Below are 12,725 nucleotides of genomic sequence, written 5' to 3' on the forward strand. Positions count from 1 at the left end.
GTGGTCCTGACATTACTGTGATTCTGTTAAGCAGGACAGAATAATCTAGCTAGTCAGTGGATAGCCCAGGAGGTACCACAGGAAGGGATTTTACATAGATACATTCTGAATCAAGTATGAATCACACTTATGTCATTCTGATATTTCTGATGTATAGAAGAACAGCAGAAAATGGGAGAGGAAATCAGAAGCATGTCCAAATTTCCATAGTACCTAAAAGAGTATAGTGATGATGTCCCTGTAACCTCTGTGAGAATAATGGAACCAGACATATTTCAAGCAGATACAAAACTAAATTGAAAGTAATGTTCCTCATTAAACACTGTTCAATAAGTTGAACATAAATTATGCATTTAAGCTAGTAATTATGCATTTAAGCTGTTTAAGCTAGTAATACTTTAAGATACAAATAGCTGTTTTACAGGCAAGAGTTCATATGCTTGCCATTTTGCTTTTTCATTTTGGAGGTAATGATTCACTGATTCTGATAGGTGTTATTTTAGTCATTTGCACTGCAGTATTTTGAGATATCATTTCATTGTTGTGGAAAAAAATCACTTTAGTTGTGTGCACATGCTGACATTCAGCTCATTTGTCTCCCAACTTTTAGATTTATCCTCCTTGCTACAGTTAGCATTTCCTCATCTGTTAAATTGCCTCTTGTTAGTTCCTTGGCATTGGTGTTAGCTATTAGACGATTTATTTTCATCTGTAAATAAGAATCTTGAGGCGCCATTAGATTCAGTTATTTTTCTTTGTACACATTTTTAGGGTCACCATATTAAAATGTAAAAGCCTTTAAAAAAACTGATGAGTATTATTCATGTACATATGTCACATATGTTCAGTTCAGTTCAGTCAGTCACTCAGTCGTGTCCGACTCTTTGCGACTCCATGAATTGCAGCACGCCAGGCCTCTCTGTCCATCACAAACTCCCGGAGTCTACCCAAACCCATGTCCATTGAGTTGGTGATGCCATCCAACCATCTCATCCTCTGTCATCCCCTTCTCCTCTTGCCCCCAATCCTACCCAGCATTAGAGTCTTTTCCAATGAGTCAACTCTTTGCATGAGGTGGCCAAAGTATTGGAGTTTCAGCTTCAACATCAGTCCTTCCAATGAACACTCAGGATTGATCTCTTTTAGGATGGATTGATTGGATCTCCTTGCAGTCCAAGGGACTCTCAAGAGTCTTCTCCAACACCACAGTTCAAAAGCATCAATTCTGCGGCGCTCAGCTTTCTTCACCGTCCGACTCTCTCATCCATACATGACCACTGGAAAAACCATAGCCTTGACTAGACGGACTTTTGTTGGCAAAGTAATGTCTCTGCTTTTAAATATGCTATCTAGGTTGGCCATAACCTTCCTTCCAAGGAGTAAGCATCTTTTAATTTCATGGCTGCAATCACCATCAGCAATGATTTTGGAGCCCCAAAAAATAAAGTCTGACACTGTTTCCACTGTTTCCCCATCTATTTCCCATGAAGTGATGGGACCAGATGCCATGATCTTAGTTTTCTGAACATTGAGCTTTAAGCCAACTTTTTCACTCTCCTCTTTCGCTTTCATCAAGAGGCTCTTTAGTTCTTCTTCAGTTTCTGCCATAAGGGTGGTGTCATCTGCATGTCTGAGGTTATTGATATTTCTCCCGGCAATCTTGATTCCAGCTTGTGTTTCTTCCAGCCCAGCGTTTCTCATGATATACTCTGCATATAAGTTAAATAAGCAGGGTGACAATATACAGCCTTGACGTACTCCTTTCCCGATTTGGAACCAGTCTGTTGTTCCATGTCCAGTTCTAACTGTTGCTTCCTCACCTGCATACAGGTTTCTCAAGAGACAGGTCAGATGGTCTGGTATTCCCATCTCTTTCAGATTTTTCCACAGTTTATTGTGATCCACACAGTCAAAGGTGGATAATCATAAATCAACATGTGAAAATTTTTCTTCCAAAATATCATCTCTCTGTTATCTGAGAGTTGAGAAAAGTAGGAAGAAATGTGTTAGTACAGTAACTTATCATTCCTGTGTAGAAGATAAGAAAGAGGGAAGGGGAGTTGGAGAAAGAGTTGCACAGTGGTTAAAACTGAGTGCCAGTTAGCATGTCAGTGAACTGCTAGAGATTAACTCATAATTCCTTTCCTATATGAAACAGAAAGACTGAGACAACAATCTGTTTTGTTTTTGCTTTCCTAAGCTAAAATTAGATTTCCCAGGAGTTATTACATCACTAATCAGTGAGTGTGCTCTTCAGCGTTCCATTTTGGTGTGTTCAGGACGGGGACTTCTTTATTTTAGGAGAAAGGGAAATTCATAACTTCCATACTGAGAAATAAAAATGGCTTGAGTTGGCTAGCATACTCTAGTCATTGGAAAGACATAACTTAATAAAATGAGAAATAAGCTCTTCTTACTTCCCTTTCTAGCATCTTCCATTCACTTTATTTTTTATTTTATAAAGTTTATTCAGGCTGAATTATAAAAATCAGCAATCTAATTCATGCCTATATCCTATCAACCTTATTACTGTAGTAGAATTTCTATCTTTATCAAGAAATCACTCAGAAATACATTTACTTTGTTGGGGCTGGTATCTTCAAAGTAGAGAGTATGTTGTTTTTTAATTGCCTTTATGTTTCTCATATCCCTAACAGGGCCAGCAGAAGCACAGCATTGATTCACAAGGTCTTTCATGGCCAGGCCACTGGCAGTGATGGCTTTTTTTTAATCTTAGAAATCCAAATGGCTATTCATTGAAAGCCTCAAACATATTAGTAACTCCTGATGCAAGTAAACTTAAGAATGTTCTGAAGTAAAAATGAGCTTAAGAGAAAAAGGAGAATGGGATGACTTATAATATATAATAGCAACTACATTTTAATAAAAGAATGAAAATTGCCAAATTAACAAATGAGTAGGTTGAATTGCTTTTATTCCTATTCTGATAAATTATGTAAGATTTAGGATTACCACTCTTCCTCCAATCAACCAAAAATAGAATCCCACGAGAAAAACAAAGTGCTTTGAAAAATAATACGTACTACATAAAATGTAATGCAGCATGATGACAGGTATTGTTTGTTCTGATTTTGAAAGACTTTGTATTATGTTTTACACATATAGTCTATAAATATTTTTGGTGATGAATTCTCCTTTTTATCAAATATTTATCTAGGTTTTTATGTCAAGTCAGACACTTTCTCTTTTTTTTTTCTTTCTGTATTGTTTCTACCCTTGGAATTAAAATTTATTTTCTGCAGATAAAAGGTAAATGGCTTTTATTTGGCATCATCTTGTTAACTGAGAGAATAGAAAAATATGATTATGATTCCTTTCCAATGTCATAAATCTTGAGCTGTAGTTGTTGAGATACTTAGTTTAAAAATCAGAATAAGTGTTTTCTTTTGAATGGTAAAACTCTTCATGTACTTCTTGCATGTTTGAAACAAACATCAGTGGCAACTAGGAGAAATAAATCACCTGCTAGTTTAGGTGCAAAGGAAAACTAATTGCTCATTTTTTAAAAAAACTCTTCACTGATACCTCCTATAGTACATGCTTAATTATCACATATTAAAATGAAAACTGGTATGATAATTCTAAAGTGAAGTATAATCTTTATAAAATATAAATGTCATAGGTTTAAGAAGTCACAGTTCAAACCAAATAAAGACAGTGTGAGAATTTAGATACTCTATTTCTGCTTTACTGACTACGCCAAAGCCTTTGACTGTGTGGATCACAATAAATTGGAAAATTCTGAAAGAGATGGGAATACCAGACCACCTGACCTGCCTCTTGAGAAACCTGTATGCAGGTCAAGAAGCAACAGTTACTACTGGACATGGAACAACAGACCAGTTCCAAATAGGAAAGGGAGTATGTCAAGGCTGTGTATTGTCACCCTGCTTATTTAACTTATATGCAGAGTACATCATGAGAAACACTGGGCTGGAAGAAGCACAAGCTGAAATCAAGATTGCCGGGAGAAATATCAATAACCTCAGATATGCAGAAGACACCACCCTTATGGCAGAAAGTGAAGAAGAACTAAAGAGTCTCTTGATGAAAGCGAAAGAGGAGAGTGAAAAAGTTGGCTTAAAGGTCAACATTCAGAAAACTAAGATCATGGCATCCAGTCCCATCACTTCATGGCAGATAGATGGGAAAACAGTGGAAACAGTGGCTGACTTTATTTTTCTGGGCTCCAAAATCATTGCAGATGGTGCTGCAGCCATGAAATTAAAAGACGCTTAGTCCTTGGAAGGAAAGTCATGACCAACCTATTAAAAAGCAGAGACATTACTTTGCCAACAAAGGTCTGACTAGTCAAAGCTATGGTTTTTCCAGTGGTCATGTATGGATGTGAGAGTTGGACTATAAGAAAGCTGAGCACTGAAGAATTGATGCTTTTGAACTGTGGTGTTGGAGAAGACTGTTGAGAGTCCCTTGGACTGAAAGGAGATCCAACCAGTCCATCCTAAAGGAGTTCAGTCCTGGGTGTTCATTGGAAGGACTGATGTTGAAGCGGAACCCCAATACTTCGGCCACCTGATGCAAAGAGCTGACTCATTGGAAAAGACCCTGATGCTGGGAAAGATTGAGGGCAGGAGAAGAAAGGGACGCCAGAGGATGAGATGGCTGGATGGCATCACTGACTCGATGGAGATGGGTTTGGGTGGACTCCGGGAGTTAGTGATGGACAGGGAGGCCTGGCATGCTATGGTTCATGGGGTCGCAAAGAGTTGGACACAACTGAGCAACTGAACTGAACTGAACATTGAGAAATGTAGGGAGAACTAATATAGAGAATTTAAGCATCTTTTCAATTGCTTCTTCGAGACTACTCCAGAGTCTTTCCTTAAATATTGTAAATATTAAGAATAAAGTGGCACAACTGTATTAATCTGCATGGAAGAAGAAAAGATAAGCAGAAACACAAATTGGAAGCAAATATTTCACAAATAAGCTTCGGTCTAATAGATGGGTGACTTTCCAAATTAAGCCTGGGAATCTGTTGCATGTTAATTTATTAAATCTTCTGTTTATTTTGTTTCTTTTATAGTAGCTGTTTATGATATTCTGTATAAAATGGGCATTTGGCATGTCTGATACTCTTGGAAAGAAATATTAAAAGTTTTTTGCATAGATTTTCTTTGCATTTATATTGAGCTTACATTTTTCTTGTCCTTGAAATAGAGGTTCTATCTTTTTACATTATCTGTGATAATAAGTATAATATTTCCTTCTATATAGTAATCTTTTGAGAAACAAATTATACAATATTATCAAGTATGAAAAGATTATAGTACTTACCGTAAGAGAGAATTTTAGGGTTTAGGGTTTATGAAATATTATCAGTTGTAATTGAATTTTGTAAACATGAAACTTGAGGTTTCCTATTTTCCTCAGTGGTAGTAAGTAAGTAAGTGGGTTGAGTAAAAAGTGCATATTGCTAGAAGGAACTGTCCTGTGCATTGTACGATTTTTTGGCAGCTTTCGTGGTCTCTGCTCACTAGATACCCATTGAAGTCTCTCTCTGCACCCACCCCTCCCAGCCAGGAATGTCTGTAGACATTATGAAATACGGGGAGCAAAACTTAGCCCATTTAAGAACTACAGCTGTAGATTTGTTTTTCCATTCTAGCACTTCATACAGATAGACTCACGTAAGATACTTTATTTGTGCTTGATTTCTTTAAGCATAATGAGTTCACGATTCATCTAGTTTGTTAAATGTACCATTTATATATACCATTTTACTCAGGAGGATTCCAGTATAGGTTAACTACAGTTTGATTTAATATCACTTTTTGTTTGTATTTTCTTAAAAACAACTGCTTTAAAGATTTTACCTGGTAATTGTATCAGCAAGGTCCTTTCTGTGTCTTTATATTAATTGATTTAACTACTGGTTAGTAATTTTTAATTGAATATTAAGCATTATTCTCTTCCCTGGTGGCTCAGAGATTAAAGCGTCTACCTGCCATACGGGAGACCTGGGTTTAACCCCTGGGTCGGGAAGATCCCCTGGAGAAGGAAATGGCAACCCACTCCAGTATTCTTGCCTGGAGAATCCCATGGATGGAGGAGCCTGGTGGGCTAAAGTCCACGGGGTCGCAAAGAGTCGGGCACGACTGAGCGACTTCACTTTCACTTTCACTTTGAGCATTATTAACTTTACATAGTTGAGTGCTAGATTTTGTTTTCTTTAAAGAGTAATGGACGTTTTGGGCCATGCAGTCAAGTTACTTGTGAAATCAGTTTGATCATTCAGGGCTTTCATTGTTTTTGTTAGGGTGAGTGTAAAGTTGTCTTTGTGTGTGTGTGTGCTTAGTCACTCAGTCTATCTGACTACATGTGACCCCATGGACTGTAGCCCACCAGGCTTCTCTGCTCATGGAATTCTCCAGGCAATAATACTGAAGTGGGTTGCCATTTCCTACTGTGGGGGATCTTCCCAACCCAAGGATCAAACCCGCATCTCCTGCATTGGCAGACGGATTCTTACCAGTGCGCCACCTGGGAAGCCCCGTGTCTTTACTTTAAGGCTAATTTAACTCTTTTACGAAGGTTTAACTTTTTTGGTCTGTGGAACTCTGTAGTTGAGGAGGACTCTTCATAGTCTTTCTGTAACTTGCACGTCTCCTCGCCGTATGTATACTCTGAGAATTGTTTGTGTTCTCTGCCCAGCCTTGTGGAGCTTCACTATTCATCTGCACAGCCGATTCTTTGCAATCACCTAAACAAAAACTTATACAGATTTCTGGAGTTCTTTCTTTGTTCTCCCTCTTCCACAAATTTTAGTCTCCTCAGTCTCTCTGCAGTTTGACTTCTGTCTCTTTAACTCAGTGCCCCACTTCCTGCATAATGATGTTGAAAGTAATTCTAGAAAAAACCAGGGCCCAGTTGTAAAGGTACTTTGTTAGTTTTCCTTTTCTCAGACATGACAGTCCTATACTGCCTATTGTTGACCAGTGTCTGAAAACAGTGTTTTGATATATTTTAACCATTTTTTGAGTTATTTATGGCAGGAAGGTAAGTATATTTCCAGTTTCTCCATCATGACCAGAAGCAAAACTAGCGTTTTTAAATTTTTTATGTGATGATAAACAAGAAATTTTGGTAAACATTAAATTTTATGTATTGTTCAGGTTTGTTCTACTCCCCAAATCACTGATTTAGAGTTGTTGTGTTCCTCTGATACCATTCCTGTGATTCCATTTCTCCTTGCCTTATTCTCCATCCCCAAGGGCTTTTGCTAGAGTAAAGTTACTGGCCTCTTTCTGGACTTCCTCACTTATTATGCACTAAGTTAGGAAGGAAAAATGTTTGGTAGGTGAATTTTGGAGAAGGAATGAAAAATCTTGGATTAGACTACTTAAAGGCTGTATTTCCAAGTTAACCTATCTTTTCATTAATTTTTATTTAAACCAGTTTTTTTTCAGTTAGCGTTATACTCGTAGCTTTCCTAACGAGCAATCAGGAGAGTCCTTTGGTTGTCTCAGCACTGTCTATGATTGAATATATTTTTTCAGTGCAGGGGAGAGATTTGTTAAGTCCATGTGGCAGGAGATCCAAGTTAAGGTGCTTAATTTAGCTGTTATGGTACTAGCATTGATATTTTGAACTCCATTTGTCTCCTCCTGTCTACTTTTCATTTGATCCCAGATTTGGAGGGGGGAAATATAGGAATTGTTTTCCTCAAACTTGTTAACATTACAGATACAAATTTTCAGTAAATGTATCAAATCACTAAATATTATTAGCTGTGATATATGCACGTTGAAGAGCTCACATTCCCACTGAGAGCTGGAGGAAACCATAACCAGAGGTTATAATGATACAAAGTTCTCTCTCTGAGTCTTCTAGGTACTCTATCTCCACCTCAGCATTTGTTAATTGCCTCAAATCAAATTTCTAGGTACTAAATTGGGTCTTTCAGCCTTTCTCCCAGTTGGTAGGTTCAGATGCATACCACATTTACTGCTTCAGGACTGTTTACAGTCTAGTGTCTGTGCTCTTTTCCTTGGAAGGAGATGCAAGAGCAAAATGGAATAGCAAATGTGAAAGGAGAGAGACAGGAGAGCAAGAAGAAGGTGTGGGCAGGAGGGAAGAAGAAAAGATAACAGGATTTTTAAATAGCAAGTAATTTACAAAAGAGCTTTCTGGACATTTTCGCCTTGAGGGATGGTGGTGCTTTTAAAAGACAGGGTCACACATGGATAGAAAGAATTAACACAGAAGGAAACAAAGATGAAAAACAAACTGCTTTTGTCTTTTCAGTCATGTACCACTAGTGATTTTTTATAGAAGTATAACTGACTCTTACAGTGTTATATTAGTTTCAGGTGTACAACATAGTGCTTCAATATTTTTATAGATTATACTCCATATAAAGTTTTTTTATAAGATCTTGACTGCATTCTCTGTGCTATAATTATATCCTTGTATCTTACTTTATACTTATAGAGTGGAGCTAGATAGGTAAAGGGGATTAAGAGGTACAAATAATTAGTGATTCTTAGTAGGTTCTAGATAGTTTGTTCTTAAGAAATAAATAATGTAGATGTTCTAAATGGAAACTATAAAATTTCCATTTAATGCTGTTCAGTTGTCTTTTACCTAACTTTTATCAAGATGCATTTAACATTAATACTCTGCTGTTAATAATATAATTTCCAACAAAATTATCAACAAAATTATGTGATGCTTCTTGTTTAAAGGTTTTGAGTTTTTATTAAAAATAATAATTTTCTCCTTTGACTAAATCAGTTTCATTTTTCTCTGGATATTGCCTCTGATTGAGGCCATTTATGGAATATTATAGGATCATTTTGCTCTTGAGATTTAAAGAGAATATATTAGATTACTACTAAGTATCAGAATTATACATTCTTCCAACAGAACAGTTCTTTCTGGTTTATATGTATATTTATGAGTGTGCATATATTTGATACATTTGTATACTCATGTGCATGCATCCTAAATCACTTCAGTCATGTCCGACTCTTTGCAACCCCATGTACTATAGCCCACCAAGCTCCTCTGTCCATGGGATTCTCCAGGCAAGAACACTGGAGTGGGTTGCCATTTCCTTCTCCAAGAGGTCTTCCCAACTGAAGGATTGAACCCACGTCTCTTATGTCTCCTGCATTTGCAGGTGGGTGCTTTACCACCAGCGCCACCTGAGAAGCCCCTTGTATACTCATAATGTTTGTACAAAAGAATATTTCTGTAGTTTTGATATGAGAAGGCTTTTTTGGTGACCTAATTGTCAAATGTGGAAATAGTTACATGAATTATGATTTGTACAATCAATCATATAATTTTGTATATGATAACCATGAGGATTGAGTGAGGATATGTAGCTTCTTTTTTAGGGCTAAATAAAACCAGCTTAGATCATTGGAATGATATGTATTAATATATCTTGATTATACTCAGTTATACTCCTGTCTGTTTATGCACAAATACACACACATATAAATTTCATGAGGGCCTGTGACTTTGTCTGTCTAGATTGTTATAGCCACATAGAAATTCCATACATGTTTATTGAATGTATTTTTACAAAAATTAGATGGAAAAATAAAATAGTTTAGTATGGTAAAAAGTTTATTTTTTTTTTAATTCTTAAGAATAAGTATTTACTTTCTTTATTATAATTGTTTTCATTTCAAAGGACCAGGAGTTGGTTGAAATCCTCTTTAGTGTTAAGTTGACTACTGATATTTTCTTGGTGGAATTCATTAGCCCCTTAGGTGGCTGTATTTTATAGTGTTCCAAACCATGTTTGGCAGAAGCAATCAGGCCTTTGACTTTATATGTGGAAAATGTTCTTGTTCCTCTTTCCCCAAAACCTCCTTCAAGGAAAGTGGTACAGTGTATGAGTTCATGTGACTGTCTATCCCCCCACCCTCTGCTCTTCTAGAGAGAAGAGATTTTTTTTTTTCCTCCTCTTTGAATTTTTACATATATGTATGTGTAAAAAGTATATATGCTTATATGTATCCGTACTTGTATATCTTTTTTAAATGACACCTAAATCTTCAATATATTTATAGATGTTTTCTAATTGCAAAATCTGATGGGAATATAATTAACATAGAAGATGGAAAAATCTCATGGGAATAAAAGGAAAAGATAAAATTAATATTGCCATATTCATAAAATTGCTAAGAAAGAAGAAAAGTTATATTTTAGCAATAGATGCTCTTTTAGCAGGACTTACCAGGTAACTCAGTGGTAAAAGAATCCACCTGCCAGTACAAGAGACATAGGAGATGTTGGTTCCATTCCTGGGTCAGAAGATCTCCTGGAGGAGGCAATGGCAACTTGCTCCAGTATTCTTGCTTGGAGAATCCCATGGACAGAGGAGCCTGGTGGGCTGCAGTCCAAAGGGTTGCAAAGAGTTGGACTGAGGATGTGCGTGCATGCTTTTTTAGCATGATTCATTCTCAGCCTAGTTTTTTTTCTTTTACCAAAAAGAGGAAATAAATAAATGACTAGAGATTTTCTACATTTATGCTTTCTTTTTGCATTAAAGAAATGAATAAAACTGCACCTGAATGTATATGAAGAATTAGTATAATGTTTATATCAGTCTCTGTGGTGAAATCTTAAGGTCCGCACTGTGTATTAAATCAAATACTCAGTAATGAATAATGTTTGTGTAAGAAAGAGTAATGGTTATAAATCAGTCCATTTTATGAGTTTTTGATAAACATGGTGATAGCAGTTTGATGGTATAAGATATAATTACAGAAAAATGTCTGTTTCCTTTTGAAACCCATATAAAATACTTTTCCTGGAACTTATAACTGTTTACATTATTAACATTAATACTTATTTTTCAGTGTATCTAGCATGTTTTGTTAAAATAGCATAACAAGGTATCTTTCTTATTAGACAATGATCTTGGCAAACTTTTATTGTGCTTCAAAATATCTGATAAACAAACTGCATGGATAGAAAACTGCCGAAGACAATTCTGCAAAATAATGAAGGCCAAACCTGATATAATCAGTGGAGGTGGTGAGTATTTTTTTAATTTTTGTGGGGTTTTTTTGGCTTGAAAAGTTTATTAACAGAAACTGTGGTTTCCTGAAGATTAATACTGGTATATCTAGAATACATAACATTAATTCCAGAAGTCCATTGACTTCTGGGAAATTTGTGATCCTAGAGAACAAAAATTAAAGTTTGAGAAACTATGCAGATTTTTTTTTTTTTTTTATACTGTCTCAGAGGTCTTGTTAAGCTAAATCTACCTTGCCTAGGTAATAGTTTGCTTGATTTCACCAGCTTTCACCTGACTGTACTATTCTGTTTTGGAACTTTATTGAATGTTTTGACATATTTTGAAACTCTGCCACATCTAGCCAAATAAATTTAGTGACTCCTAAGGAAATTTGTTTGCCGTGGGGAGAGGGAGGTGTGGGGCGGGGGGATAGCTATGTTTTCTAGACCAGAAAGCAAGTTGTTTTATACTCAGATATTTATATGTGTGCTTGGTTTTGTAAAATCACCTTGTTTCAGTTAACATTATCTTGAATCAAGATACTCCAAGAAATAAGTTTTAATGTCAATATAAGCTAGATTTCTTGAAAGTTGTAACTTAAAAATAATTGCCCTATTTATCAGTCAGTCATGCTTTATGGTTCTTTTGTTTGTATCAGTTGCTATAAAATTAAAAATGGGAAATAAAAGTAAGTTTATATTTTGTTGGAGAAATTATATTTTTAGGGCAAGAAAATCAAACATTATTCTCTAAAATTTTAGTATAAAATGAGCAGTTCAGCTGTTTTAGACCCTCCCAAATACTTTAAAAATGGCTATTAGAAATATATATATACACATATATATGTTTGTCACTGGTTGCATAACAGAAAATGCTTAAAATAGATTTTGCAAATGCCAAAAGGTACAGAACAAAATGAGAAAACAGCAGATTGGTATATTATTTAAACACAGTAACTGAAGGTGTAGTTTTCTGAGTTCCTTTCTTAGAGGGATAGTGATAAGACAAAAGAGAAATCACCTCTTCAGTTCTATTCACAACTCTGAAACAGGATAAAGGAGCAGAACATTATCATTAAAACCATGTTTTGTTTGGAATCTTGGGCACTTCCCACAAGTCTTGGACTTAGTTTTACATTACTCTGATACTGTGTCCATCATTAGACTGTGAGCTACTTTTAAAAATAGATCTTAGCCCAGCAAGGTCTAGTTGGTTACACAAAATTCAGTTACTCTTCATAGCAACTTTATAAGACAGTCTGCATTTTATGGATAAGGAAACAAAGGCCTGGAAATTTTAGGTAACAAGCTCAGTCCACAGTGTTAGACCCAAGAAGTTAACCCAACAATCTGACACTGAAACCATGCTCAGTATCAGTTGACACTAGTACCTCTTTGCACTTTCTCTTTAGCACCTAATGTTTTGCACATGGGAGGTAAACATTTATTAAATAAACCCAGGTGAGCATAATACTGATGAGATAGAAGATGAAAAATATTTTTAATATATCCAATCTCATAGCATAGTTTTCTTTTTATAAGCTAAAAGTTGAACTAGTTTAGGGGGTAAGCTCAAGGGAGAAACACTAAACAAATACATGCTTTTGTAAGGCAAGCATGCTGATTTATTTGTCTATGTTCATGCACATGTACAGGCTGACTCTATAATCTGATCCAATTTGGGTTTTAAATATAAGCAA

General features: G+C 35.9%; 1 protein-coding gene across 1 annotated transcript in view; it reads left to right on the plus strand.

The window, feature by feature from the left end:
• The window catches only part of TBC1D32 (TBC1 domain family member 32), a 201,950-nt gene that overhangs the window by 125,208 nt on the left and 64,017 nt on the right, over positions 1–12,725 (plus strand). Inside the window, exon 27 of the mRNA XM_081530498.1 lies at positions 10,915–11,040. Coding sequence (XP_081386624.1) covers positions 10,915–11,040 — 126 coding nt within the window. The remainder of the gene's footprint in view (positions 1–10,914; positions 11,041–12,725) is intronic.

This window comes from Giraffa tippelskirchi, chromosome 9 (assembly GCF_054371585.1).
Source record: "Giraffa tippelskirchi isolate mGirTip1 chromosome 9, T2T-mGirTip1v1.2.pri, whole genome shotgun sequence".
Classification (NCBI taxonomy): domain Eukaryota; kingdom Metazoa; phylum Chordata; class Mammalia; order Artiodactyla; family Giraffidae; genus Giraffa; species Giraffa tippelskirchi.